The sequence below is a fragment of the Bos indicus x Bos taurus genome, chromosome 8, assembly GCF_003369695.1.
Source record: "Bos indicus x Bos taurus breed Angus x Brahman F1 hybrid chromosome 8, Bos_hybrid_MaternalHap_v2.0, whole genome shotgun sequence".
Classification (NCBI taxonomy): domain Eukaryota; kingdom Metazoa; phylum Chordata; class Mammalia; order Artiodactyla; family Bovidae; genus Bos; species Bos indicus x Bos taurus.
Window position 1 is genome coordinate 88,739,429 of NC_040083.1, and position 13,857 is coordinate 88,753,285.

The 13,857-nt window shown below is 54.9% G+C and overlaps 1 protein-coding gene across 2 annotated transcripts in view; it reads left to right on the plus strand.

Annotated features, from left to right (window-relative positions):
• SEMA4D (semaphorin 4D) overlaps positions 1-13,857 on the plus strand; it is a 53,114-nt gene that overhangs the window by 22,917 nt on the left and 16,340 nt on the right. For both annotated transcript variants that reach the window (XM_027550364.1, XM_027550363.1), the window contains exons 7-15: positions 1,573-1,666; positions 2,287-2,400; positions 3,410-3,561; positions 4,808-4,983; positions 5,093-5,249; positions 6,220-6,442; positions 7,487-7,602; positions 13,167-13,339; positions 13,425-13,468. In XM_027550364.1, the coding sequence (XP_027406165.1) occupies positions 1,573-1,666; positions 2,287-2,400; positions 3,410-3,561; positions 4,808-4,983; positions 5,093-5,249; positions 6,220-6,442; positions 7,487-7,602; positions 13,167-13,339; positions 13,425-13,468 (1,249 nt within the window). The remainder of the gene's footprint in view (positions 1-1,572; positions 1,667-2,286; positions 2,401-3,409; positions 3,562-4,807; positions 4,984-5,092; positions 5,250-6,219; positions 6,443-7,486; positions 7,603-13,166; positions 13,340-13,424; positions 13,469-13,857) is intronic.

Here is a 13,857-nt window from a genome sequence, read left to right on the forward strand (position 1 = left end):
ATAAGAATTCGGCTTGCAGTGCTGGACTCTTGGGTTCAATCCCCAGCTGGGGAACTAAGATCCCACGTGCCTCAGAGCAACTAAGCCTGTGCTCCGCAACTACTGAAACCCCTGTCCTCTATGGCCTGCATGTTGCTTTGTGAAGCAATGGAGATCCCTCGTGCTGCAGCTAAGACCCAACTCAGCCAAATAAATAAATAAGTAATAAATAAACTAAAAAAAAAACCTAGACCTATTTTTCCCCAGTGTTTTTAAAAAATTTTCAAACCAACGGAAAAGTTGATGTATGTGTCCTAACTACGTAGACTGTACAGTTGGGAGCATCCATGTATGTGCTCACGTGTGGACATGCTGAACTGTGACCCGTGATCCCTGAATGCTGTCACCCAAACGTGATCTAACCTCCAGTCCCCATTCCACTTCCCCAGCCGTCGTGCTGAAATGCAGTCAGTGAATCACACTGAGTGCACTGTCTCCCCAGTTCACAACTGCTGACCTGGGATGTGGCAAATCTGAATATTGCTTCCACCAGCCTGTTAGAAATGTAACTACAGTTTTTCCTGAGCCCTTTCTTCTCTGTGACTGTGATTGTTTCCCTGGCTCTGACAGACATCGAGGCCACTAATCCACCCATTGCAGTCGGGATGTCCATCTTCTTAATCTCCAGGCTGTCAGGTGGAAGATGGTACCGTACTTTCATGGCCATGTGCTTCCTGGGTTGCTGGCAGTACACACACCCTTTCTGGTCTGCACTGCCATTGGGTTTTTTCTTCTCCAGCTTGCTATGTTTTGACCATTTTCCTCTGAGATGCGTTTTTACTCATTTGTACAAACGTCTCACATATTCAGGGATGGACACGCCTTGTCTGTCATTTTGCTCTCATGTCCCCCACTTTGTCACTGTTGATCTCTCTCATTCTTTCAGTGGACAGACACCGTCCAGTCCTCTCTGTGCTGGACCTGTCTATTTTTCCCCTTTCTTGGCTTTGAGCTCTCTCGCCGGGTGCAGAGAGATGGTCCCAAGGCTGAAATGGTCACCCATTAGTGCAGCATGGTTCCATCTTTAACACTCTGGTCACCAATCCATCTGGAGTGTGTCTCGGTGGGTAGGATGTGGTGGAGGTTCTGGCTCCTTTTTTCTGATATCAGTTCATTGGATAACCTGCTCCCCCGCTGCTTTGAAGGCATCTTTACTGATGTTAAAAGTCTGCATGTGGCCTTCCAGTTCCTTCCGGAGCACACCCTGTGTTTGGTTTGCCCTGGCTATTTTGTGCGCTGGCTGTTTTGCGACCCTAGAGACATCAGCATTGACTGTCTCGGTCTTACAGGGGAGTCAGCTGAGGCTCCAGGACCTTGAGGTGCTCTCGAGGGTGTCAGAGGGTGCCAGCGTGATAGAAGTTGCCAAGGTGCTGGCCTCCAGACCTGGGACAGCTGGTGACAGCATATGTGCTGTCCCCTCCATCTCCCCAGAAGAGCAAGTCTGAAGATTAAATGGTCCAGCTAAGAAGCATGATCGGGGTGACTGCAGGACTTCAGACGTTTATGATATTCTTCCTTTCTGCTCAATTATAGAACTTAACATCCTTCAAATTTCTGGGGAAAAATGAAGATGGCAAAGGAAGGTGTCCCTTTGACCCAGCACAGAGCTACACGTCTGTCATGGTCGGTGAGTCCTGCTCTCGGTGTGCGTTCCCGGCTTGGCCCCCCTGGACCCAGGCGGCCCCGTTCCTCCTCCTCTGCAGTGACCCCCTCTGCTTGGTGCCCATATTCACCGTCCACACAGAAGGTCCAGGAGTCTCTCTAGAGCTCTTGGATTCGTTGTTCAGTAGGATAGACAGCCACCTCCGCAGTCTTCTGGTTAGATTTGGAGACAGGTTATTTTGTATCTGTCGCCTGTGCAGACCACCTGGATGAGTCGGGCAGGTTGAGGGAAGCTTCTGTTCAGAGGACGTTTGTGACTGAGCCGTGGCCTGCCTTGAACTGCGCTCTCACACCCAGGGCCAGCAAGCCAGGGCCCCCTGTGCACCCACTGATGCGTTTGTCATTTTACTGGATGCAGGAATTGCTTGTCGCTTGTTGCCCCAAACAGTTTATCATGGGCACAAAGTCCCCCACGTCCAGAAATGAAACAGAAGACTCAGGAAACAGAAACATGCACCCAGAAGCAGGGCGGTGGTGTCTCTGTTCCCTTGAGTCAGGTTGGAAGGAGAAGTGGTGCGGGGGCATCGCCGTGTCACCAACACTAGTGTCGATCCCTTTTTCCTCTTTCCTCCTGGGTCACTGAAGATGGAGAGCTTTATTCCGGGACGTCGTACAACTTTCTGGGAAGTGAACCTATCATCTCCCGAAATTCTACGCACAGTCCTCTGAGGACAGAGTATGCAATTCCTTGGCTTAATGGTAAGAAGCGGGCCGCGTGGTGGAAGGTGTGTTTGTGCTTGGGGTGGCTCCCTCTCCACCAGAGCCCCCGTTCTAGTTCGCCCTCTTCCGGCTCCCAGCCTCATGGGAAGGCGTCTGCGGCTCACCTTCCTGTGTCTTGGGGTTCATGTCAGGCCCGGTGAGGTGGGGGTTCTGCTGGAACCACTCGGGGCTCCACTGCCAGCACCTGGGGGCTTGCTTTCTTCTCTGCTAAGTTAGTTGGTTGTGTGCTAAATCACATCTGACTCTTTTCAACCCTGTGGACTGCAGCCCACTGGGCTCCTCTGTCCATGGGATTCTCCAGGCCAGAATATGGGAGGAGATTGCCATGCCCTCCTCCAGGAGATCTTCCCGACCCAAGAGATCAAACCTGTGTCTCTTACGTCCCCTGCGCTGGCAGGCAGGTTCTGTACCACTAGTGCCACCTGTGAGCTGGTTTAACTTTGCCTTTACCCTTCCTAGAAAATAGATCTGGAAGGCTCAGATTGACAACCTTGGGCTTGTTAGATCAGCACGTGACATTATACCGTTATCCCTGGATGTCACGTGTCCACATTGGATTCGCAATCAGATGGCTCACAGCTACTCACAGGAGACTTTTCTCCTGGGCACTGGCCAGCCTGCTAGAGCCTTGGGGCACCTGGATCTGGTGGTCAGGAGTTTGTCTCTGTTAGGGATGGGCTGTTTAAACCAGCAAAAGCATATTTCCCAGTGAGTCTCTAGGGATGGTGGGGTCTGGCTCCCTGTTGCCTCCAGGCTGCCTGCCAGTTTAGAGATCCAGCCCTCAGTTCTTGGGCTGGACTGGGAGGTTGTGTGTCAGAACCCCCACCTCCAGCCTCTCCTTAGCCTGAGGAGGGCAAGATGGGCCCCGTCACCATCCCTAGGCCCTGGAGTCTGTGTGGGGTATGGCACAGGCAGCCTCCCACATTCTGACGGGGGGTGCCGGGGCCCTTGATGTGCACGGGGCTAATCACAGCGTCCGTCCCTGCAGAGCCCAGCTTCGTGTTTGCTGACGTGGTGCGAGAGAGCCCGGAGGGCGAGGACCTCGGGGACGACAGGGTGTACTTCTTCTTCACGGAGGTGTCTGTGGAGTATGAGTTTGTCTTCAAGCTGATGATCCCCCGGATAGCGAGGGTCTGCAAGGTGAGCCCACCCCCGCTTTTCTCTTTGGTTCCTGTACTTGGGGAGAGCACGTCACCTGGGCTCCACACTTCCTCTGAGGTGCCTGTCTCCTTCCTCATATTCATCCACACCACAGATAGTGGTGTGGATGGGCTGTTGGGCTCGGCCTTCATCCTTCCTACAGGTCGCCTTGGGGACCACAGGAGCACCAGCCCGTGTGTGACAGTGACTGGCTTTCTGTCCTCAGGGCTCTGTTCTTAACACATTCCTTAAATCTCTCCCAGTTTATAGGAAGTTAGTTTTCCTGTACTGTATTAACCAAAATCTATCCCTGGTGGCTCAGACGGTAAAGAATCCGCCTGGAATGTGGGAGACCCTCGTTTGAGAAGATCCCCTGGAGAAGGGAATGGCAGCCACTCCAGGATTCTTGCCTGGAGAATTCCATGGACAGAGGTGTCTGAAAGGCTACAGTCCCTTGGATCACAAAGAGTTGGATGTGACTAAGCAACTAACACTTCCACTTTCACATTGTAATTAGGGGTTTTTCCACTCCAACATAAAGGTTGGGGAGTGCGTTTTCACTGTGTCCAGAGTGAGTGTGGACACTTTCAGTTTCATGATCTTCTGTGTCTAGTACTCAGAGTTTCAGTACTTCTGTCCAGACCCAGTCATGTTAGGAGTGTTCCATGATTGTTGCTTAGTGCTCCGTTCACTAAAGAGTGCTTTGGGGAACCTGATAGGTCCAGAGGATCTCAGCAGATAGCTTGAGAGCTGGAAGGAAGTAAAAATCTGATCTCCTTGAGGAATGCCTTTTAGGGGAGACCTTGTCTAAGCACACTGGCCAGAGACAGACTGGGGAGCCTGTGTGTCCACCAGCCCCTGGCTCTGCTGGTCGCTCACAGATGGGTCTTGAGTCTGGAGGTGCATGTGAGCCAAAGGGCTAAAGCGGTGACCGCGCAGGAGGACAGCAGGGCGTCTACTTCGTGACGCCGAGGGCGGGCGGAATCCAACAGTTGTTCTGTCTGCAGTTGGGTGACTGCTTGTTGAGGTGTTGTTGTGGGTTGGGTTTTGTGCTTTAATCCATGACCTGAGCTGGCACGGAAGGGGTTGCTGGGGTCACTGGTGGTCTGCAGCCGGCTTTCCTTTTTGGCCTCAGCTTCCTTTCACTGAGGCAGAGCTGCTCGGGGCTGGAGTACATCCCTCGTCACCGGCTCATGTTTGGGGGGAGCCTCCCCTCCTCTCACTGCACATGTATTTGGGGTTCCAGGGGGACCAGGGGGGCCTGAGGACCTTACAGAAGAAGTGGACCTCCTTCCTGAAGGCCAGGCTCATCTGCTCCCGGCCGGACAGCAACCTCGTCTTTAACGTGCTGCGGGATGTCTTCGTCCTCAGGTCTGCGGACCTGAAGGAACCCGTGTTCTACGGGGTCTTCACCCCGCAGCTGTGAGTGCTCCAGGCGGGCAGGGGTGGGGTGATTTCACCGCACTTTCCTTCCCCCGACCCGTGCCCTGCCCCCCGCCTCAGGGCAGTCACGTCACCCCCTCCTCCCCAGGAACAACGTGGGGCTGTCGGCCGTGTGCGCCTACAACCTGTCCACGGCTGAGGCGGTCTTCTCCCGTGGGAAGTACATGCAGAGCGCCACGGTGGAGCAGTCCCACACCAAGTGGGTGCGCTACAACGGGGCTGTGCCCACGCCGCGGCCCGGGGCGGTGAGTGGGCACGGACTTCCCCCTGGGAGCGGGGAGGGCTGGGGGCACGCTCTCTGCTTCCTGGGTCCTTCTCATCAGTGTGCTGTGTCACAGCCGTTGCTGTAAACTGCCCGAACGAGAAGGTGTTCTGGCTGGCACCGGATGTTTTGTGGGATTAACATTGCACAATAGAATTAGATCTGTTTCGTTTTCTGTGTCTTGCAGAGAAACATGATTTCTTGGCAGAGAGATGAGTGCTACTCTCCATTCGTTAATATGAGTCACATTTTTTATTTCCCTAAAAGTAGTAAATTTTATGTAGAAATCGGTGTGGGTATCTAGGCTGATGTGAGGCATCCATTTATGATGGGCCTGGTGAGCCGGGCCGTGTACGTGGTCCACAGGTGGGACTGTGACCTGGGAGAGTGGCCTGAGGCTTGGGACTCCCTCCCAGGACCGTCCCCCTCTGTGGGTGCACCGTCGCTGGCGGGTCAGTTCTTTTCCTGCATGTCATTAAGCAAAAGGCATTCACCTGTGGTCGTGAATTTTGGTGTACACAAATTAGGAGCTAGGACAGAAAAAAGGACCTTCATGCTCTCGACCTTTATGCTGTTTATATTTATAACTGGACTGTTTTTAGCCATTTTTCCAGGCTTCTCTTCTGGGAGAGCTATCAAAAGAGAAATGTGTGGTTTTCAGTTTCAGACGTCTGACACGATTTTTTTTCATTTATGAGTTGATGAAAATAACTTCATTGACTATGTATCACGAGAGACCATTGTGTCCTGTGGAGAAAAAGACAGTTGCATTGCCTACCTGCTGTATAACTGTGTCTTCAGATACCTGGGGAAAGGTCAGCTCAGTGTTTCCATCTTGGCAAGAAATCCACAGTGTACTCCCAAGCTCTACACCTCGGGGAAGCCTCGACTCTTGTATGAGTGCATGCTGCGCGCCCGAGTGCCCACGGTAATGGCTGATCTATTTCCTGCAGTGTATCAACCGGGAGGCACGGGCGGCCAACTTTTCTAGCTCGCTCAACCTGCCGGACAAGACCCTGCAGTTCGTCAAAGACCACCCCCTGATGGACGACTCCGTGACCCCGATAGACAGTAGGCCCCGGCTGATCAAAGGCGACGTGAACTACACGCAGATTGTGGTGGACAGGGCCCGGGCCCTGGATGGAACCATCCACGACGTCATGTTTGTCAGCACAGGTGGGTCCCTGGGTAAGAACACGGGTACGTCCAGTGGTGGCTCAGTGGTAAAGAATCCACCTGCCAACGCAAGAGACACAGGTTCAATGCCTGGGTTGGGAAGATCCCTTGGAGAAGGCAAGGGCAACCCACTCCAGTGTTCTTGTCAGGAGAATCCCACGGACAGAGGAGCCTGGTGGGCTACAGTTTATAGGACTGCAAAAAGTCAGACACGACTTGAGCAACCAAACAATGAAGACCAGCTAATCTCTGCCACACGGAGCCAGCATCTCGCCCGGGTGCCCGAGTAGTGGGAGGATTTGTTAGTGTGTGGGAAGATTTCTGAGAAGTCCCCACACCTGGGTGGCTTCAGATCTCTGTGACCATCAGAACACCTGGAGCGCCAGTTAAAAATGCAGGTCCTGACCCAGATCTAGAAATTCAGGTCTGATGGTCTGGGCTGGTGTAGAGGGAGGCCAGGTGGTGCCATGGAGGTGAGGTGAGAGCTGCAGACAGGCATGTCCTGCCTCCCTGAGTGACAACTGGGCTCGAGACCTGTCCTGACCTGCCGTGGGAGACACACCTCTCCTGGTGGCCCGTAGATGCCAACACAAGTTTCCTGGAATGGAAATGGTGACCAGGCAAAGGAGCAGCAGCAGTGGGCAGGCTCTGTGGTCAGCCCTGGGTGCTGCCCAGCCGCTGGCTGCCCCTGCCTGGGGCTCCTGGTGGGCTGGCACCCCCAGAGGCCTGTGGTGCCCAAGAACCACGTCACATTTATTTGGATGACACAGTGTCGACCATTCTGATGGGGAGTATTGGACTTAACAAAGAGCTGTTTATTTTTTCTGAAAAAGATGGGGATGACCCATGCCAGCTGGGTGTCCAGTTGTTTATTTTGCATATGACTCTTCCCTTTGTGAGTCTAACGCAAAAACATCATCTGTTTCTAAGCCTCCTGTTGGGGGAAGGTGCGGGAGGCAGAAGGGTGACTGTTTGCTGCTGTGGCCAACAGCGCCAGCACCGTCCCCTTCTCCTGGGGACTGACATGCAGCTTTCACCTTGCAGACCGGGGAGCCCTGCACAAAGCCATCAGCCTTGAGAATGACATCCACATCATTGAGGAGACTCAGCTCTTCCAGGACTTCGAGCCCATCCAGAGCCTGCTGCTGTCTTCCAAGAAGGTAAGTCCCCGGGGGCTGGCAGGACAGCCCCACATTTCAGTGACCTCAGGGCGGGCTGGGCCAGGCAGGCCCCGTCGTCCATCTGGCCCAGATGAACCTACCTTCAGGCTGTTACAGAAAGTTCTTCCGTGAGCTGTGGGGTACAGGAAAGACAAAGTGAAAGTGTTAGTCGCTCAGTTGTGTACAACTCTTTGTGACCCCATGGACTATAGCCCACCAGGCTCCTCTGTCCTTCAGGATTCTCCAGGCAAGAATACTGGAGTGGGTTGCCATTCCCTTCTCCAGGGGATCTTCCCGACCCAGGGATCGAACCTGCATCCCCTGCATTGCCAGGCGGATTCTTAACCACTGGACCACAAGGAAGTCCCCGAAATTTTCATATATCACAAAATGTTAGTCTTTTGATTCTTCTTCAACTATTTCGGTATGTGAAAATTGTTCTTAGTGGGTGGGCTGCCCGGAAGCAGCACGCGGGCTGGATCTGCCCTGCAGTCCACAGACGGTCCTCAGCTGTGTATACCAGGCGGCCTTTGGGAAACGTGCCTCCCGGTTTACAGCTGGGGTAGAGAGTATGGAGCAGAGCGCGGGCCTGGCTTCATGTGGCCTCGTCCACATCCAGCTCCAGGTGCGTGGCTGTGAGCCTAGGCGGGGCAGTCCTGTCTCTGTTTCCTCCTCTGTGCAGTGAAGTTTGGCAGCCTCTGGGAGGGTCCCAGCCCTGCCCTGTGACGTCCCCCATGCTGGGGCCCCTGGGCTGATAGACTCTAGTCAGCACCAGAAATTGGCCACCTGGCCACATGTCACATTCCCCTCTGCCGCAGGGCCCCCCATCACTCAGCCTCTCCCACCTGTCCCCATTTGTAAAGCCTGGCTTAGGGGCACCAGACTGGCCTGTCCCACTTCATATGGTGTCACCCTGTTGTTGAGATTTTCCTTCTGGACCCACAGCACTCCTGAGCTTTCCTCCCTTCATGCTGGCAAGAGGTTGTTCCTCTGGCCTCCCAGAACATCCTCCCTGCCCTGGGTCCTGGTGGGAGCTACATGTGGCTTGTAGGGCCCAGGCTCAGCCCTTCCTCAGCCCCGGGGCTGTGGGCAGCAGGATTGGGCCCCTGACAGGCAGGTGAGAAAGAAAAGAAGGTGACGTCTTGGTCAGGCTTGCATTTGCAAATGCTGCACGTGGGCTTTCATCCTCTCCCCTTCATCATGAGCTTGAGGAGTTGCATCTGGTTTTCAGTCTCCTGTTGCAGGGTCCCCTCCCCTCTCGGCCCCTGCAGTGTGTGTCTTCTCCCTCCAATTCTGAAAGGGAAGGAAGACAGAATAGCCTGGGGGAGTTAGGCTCGCAGACTTAGATCTGTGCCTCTCGAGCAGTGCTTTTGGCCACCCTTCGCCACGCTCTCCTGTACAATTTGTTGAAATAAGGAAACCCAGGCGCCCTTCTTGCCACCACCATGTTGCTTGGGTGCTTCAGCCAAGCACGCTTAAGGCCTCCAAATGGTCAAATACTCATCAGAACTAAGGCCGGGCCCCCAGAGTGGACATGTGGTGAGAGCAGGGCTCAGCTCTGCTCCACAAGACATCATTCCTGGACCCAGCTGGCCCTGCCATCCTGACCCAAGTCTTTGTGGTCACTGATCCCACGGGAAGGATGGGGGCAGGATCGCCTACTGGAAGGTCTCACAGATCAGTCCTTTGCTCACTCCCTGCAGTCAGGAATGGTCAAGTGGCCCAGGAGGGAGGCTGGCACCCCGGGAGGGAGCCTGGAGCCCCAGGGAGGGAATCACCTTTCCCCACAGGAGCCCCCACTGCGCTGGGGCCCGGCTCATTTGCCTAGAACAGATGAAAACACATTGTGCAGTCATGGGGTCCCACACCTCCTGGGCTGGTGGGCTCAGGGTGGCTTTGGAATGCTGGCTGTGCTGCCATGGCAGCAGGAAGCGGCTGTTTGGGGTGAAAAGACACCAGTTCCTCCCTCCCCACTCCCCACCAGCAGGCTCTCCTGGGTCACTCATGCCTGGTCCTCATTGCAGAAAGCTAATGAGCAGGCACCACAGGGCTGGGGGAGCACAGGATGGCCCGGCACACAGCCTCCACCAGGTCGGGGAGTCCCTTGTCTCTACCTCCTGTCCTCTCACAACAAGTGCATTGTGGTAAATGCACTTCATAAATTGTACCATTTTAATTATTTTTGCGTGTACACCTTAGAAGCATTAAATACATTCACATTGTGAAACCCTCCTCCCCATCTATCCCCAGAACTTCATATCTTACAACACTAAAACCCCATACCGTTAACCACGAAGTCTCCTTCCTCCCATTCCCCAGCCCCTAGCACCCACCCCTCTGCATTCCACCTCTGTGTCTTTGACTGCTCTAAGAACCACCTCGTGTCAGTGGAATCCGACAACATTCGTCCTTTTGAGGTGGGCCTGTTTCCCTGAGCATCAGGTCCTAAAGGTTCATCCATGTTGTAGCAGCTGACAGGATCTCCTTCCTGTTTGGGGCTGAGTAGCATTCCATCCTGTGCATACCCATCTGCTTTATTCACCCCCTGGTAGACACTGGGGTTGTCTCTCCCCTGCTGCATGAACAGGCCTGCTCTCGTCTCTGGTGTGTACATGGCAGGCGTGCCCTGCGTCCAGGGGCCAGGCTAAGTGTGGTTTTTCTGGGAACATTCTGTAATGGTGAGATACCACCTGTGCAGCAAAGGCGGGAGTCCCTCCAGCTCTGGCCACATCCACCCACAACTACCCACGCGTGGACCCAGAGATGAGAGCCCAGTGCTGCAGCTGAGGGCACAGTCCCCCAGAGGGTGGGGGCCTGAGCATGTGCATACTCAGCACATCTCACAGGAGCCAGGTGGTCCCCGGCCGGCTTGTTTTCTCTCACGCAAGAGTTGAGGTGGAGTAGTCCTGCAGCCCTTCCCCAGCGCTCCTATCGAACCTGAGCAGGTCTGCTGGCAGCAGCACCCTAACTCACCTCCACACTCCCGATCCTCACGTTCCCATGACCTGCTTTCTGACTCTAGGGCCACACGTGGCCTTGGTACCTTTCCTCAGTACCCCCGGTCTGGATGGCTCCCCATCTGCCCTCATCTTGGTGACCTTGACACTTTTGGAGAGCACTGGTCAGCATTTTGTGGAATGCCCCTCCATTTTGGGCATACCTGGTGTTTCTTGTGTTTAGATTGATGTTGAGCATTTTGGGGAGATGACCTTTGTCTCAGGAAGGTGCAGTCAGTGTGACCTCTTGATTTTTGTGTTTTGTTTTTTGGCTGCGTCCAGTTTTACTTTTAGCATGTGGGATCTTCATTGCAGCATGCAGGATACAGTTCCCTGACCAAGGCCCAAACCCAGGAGCATTGGGAGTATGTAGTCTTAGCCACTGGACCACTGTGTTATCCCCACACTCTGTGGTCAGTGGGAGCAGCCCACCCCAGGGGGCCAGGAGCCAAGCCCCAGCTCCTGGAGGGAGGGGTTGAAGAGTTTGGGGGCCACATTCAGCCCCCGCAGTGGCTGACGCTTAGCTGTGGGCAACTGTGGGCTTCCCTGGTGGCTCAGATGGTAAAGAATCCACTCTCAATGCAGGAGGCCTGGGTTTGATCCCTAGGTTGGGAAGATCCCCTGGAGAAGGGAATGGCAGTATCCTTGCCTGGAGGATTCCATGAACAGAGGAGCCTGGTGGGCTACAGTCCATGGGGTCACAAAGAATCAGACATGACTGAGCAAGTAATGCTCTGAGGCTAAATAGACACCCAGTTCCCTCTTGCCCACTGACTTTGGTGTCCACCCATGGGCCTTGCCTGCTGCGGTCCCTGCTATGAGGTCTCAGGCCACTTTACTGTTCCACATTCATTGGGATGGGTCAGGTGCAGTCATGGGGGCTCAGCCCTGCCCTGTTGGGGAGCAAGGGCTGGAGGCTGAGTGGACTGTAGGGCGGGGGGATGGAGCCAGCCTGGGACAGGCTGCCCCCTCCCCAACCCAGACCACCTGCCCCACTTTGCAGGAGTGTCCACACCCTCGCCAGGGCCCTTCTATAGGATCCTGCTGAAGTTGCCCGCTGGGCCAGTCATCCCAGCAAACTTTTCCTCTCCTCCGAGTCACAGATCCCAACTGTGATCTGAGATGTCGTCCTGATTCCTTCTTACGAATACAGGGTGCTCCTGGCCTCAGTGCCCAGGTCTCTGCCTACGTGGACAGGCCAGCACTGGGCCTGGCTCTCTGTCACTTGTCTTCACAGTGTGACGCCATCACAGGGGCACTGCCCTCTCTCTCAACTGTGCTCACACACGGTGGGTCTGTGACCCCTGGGCCTTCGAGACATCACAGGCCAGGGGATCTGGGGTCACCCAGGGACTTTGCACTCCAGCCAGACAGGTTACTTGAAAACGCGTTTCCGAGGACAGAGGCTGTGTCTCATCTGAGTTTCAAATACGAAGCGTCATGTAAACTTGGCAATCTTTTGACATTAAACAAAGGCCTTTCTAGAATGTCAAGGTGAGAGTGACTCACCAGGAAGGAGAGAGAAAATGCTGAGCTTCTGAATCGCCAGCCCTGAGTCTCCTGGTGGGCTTCAGGTGGACGCCAAAGGGCAGCCTTTGTTGTAGTTGAGCTCAATGAGAAAAATCAGCCTGCCCAATGGCACCCAGTTTTCCTTCTGTGTTGTGGGCTCTGGGGCCATCAGCCTGAGAGGGATGGGTCCCAGGCCCAGTGCTGCGGAGCACAGAGGATCCTGCCCTGCTCTCTGCTCCTCTCCCTGGTGGCTCAGATGGTAAAGAATCTGCCTGCAGTGCAGGAGACCCAGGTTCAATCCCTGGGTCGGGAAGACCTCCTGGAGAAGGGAATGGCTACCCACTCCAGTATTCTTGCCTGGAGAATCCCATTGACAGAGAAGCCTGGAGGGCTACAGTTCACGGGTCACAAAAAAGTCAGACACGACAGAGCGACTGACACTCACGGCCACTCTGAGCGTGGCTCTCCATTTCCCTAGCTGTATTCATTTCTCGTAAATGTCGACGCGAGAGCAGTGACTGCCTCCTCACTTGTCTTACTCTGTTTATTAAAACTCTGCTTTCCTCTGACGTTCACTGCGGCCTCGCTGTATTCACACACTGACATGTGTCGTCTCTGTGCTGGGGTTCACGTGTTGGGAACACGAGCTGAGTTTTGGAGGCTGTGGCCTCTTGCCTAGTGAGGCTGGGAGGGCGACCGGAAGTGTCAGGCTAGTGCATCTTCCTGCGCATGGAGCTGGCAGAGGAGGTGCAGAGAAGCACTTCTGGCAAGTAGGGTGAGGGTGGGTGCTCGGAAGGAGGAGGAGGAGTTTGGACCAAGGCCCAGTGTACTCTGAGTTAGTCTGTGGACTCCCCCCAGCCCACAAAACCACACACAGCCCATGATGTCACAATGCTGCTATGCAGATCTGTCCAGGACCTAACCTGGCCTCGTACACTGCCTCTTCGAGAAGCTCGGGGAGATGCCTTGTCACCATTCCCTGTGAGCTAGAGAAGCACCCGGCCCTTGAAGGCTGCCCCCACCCCATGCCCCCTGCGCTTGTCTGCTTCACACCCACAGGGCAGGAAGTTTGTCTATGCCGGTTCCAACTCGGGCGTGGTGCAGGCCCCTGTGGCCTTCTGCGGGAAGCATGGCACCTGCGAGGACTGCGTGCTGGCCCGGGACCCCTACTGCGCCTGGAGCCCGGCCGTGGCCGCCTGTGTCGCCCTGCACCAGACTGACAGCCCCAGCAGGTACCGTGTGTGGCAAGCTGGTGCCCAGCCCAGCCCCACGGCCTGACGCGTGTGCACCCTGTAACTGTGCCCCGTTGTCTTTCAGGGGACTGATTCAGGAAATGAATGGGGACGCATCCACTTGCCCTGGTAAGTTGCCCGTCCCCGCCACCTCCCCTTTAGGGGCAGCCGGGTCTCCTAACCATTTCATGACGCTTTGCTGATGTAGCATTTCGCACGTTTTGTTTTTCTTTCTTTACTCGGAACAGAGGTCGAGTATCTCGTGGCAGACCCCTGTGATGTTTCTTTGTCCCTTGTATTGCAAAACAGGATGCCGAAGCCATGCAGAGTGTGTTTACTGGAAGGCACTCTCATCCCAAACCGTGACGTCCACTCTTGATATGCCTCTTTCTTCTGCTTAGCTTGGGGCCACACCTCTTGTGGGGCTTCCTAGGTGGCTCAGTGGATAAAGAATCCACCTGCAATGCAGGAGATGCAGGAGACATGGGTTTGATCCCCGAGTCGGGAAGATCCCCTGG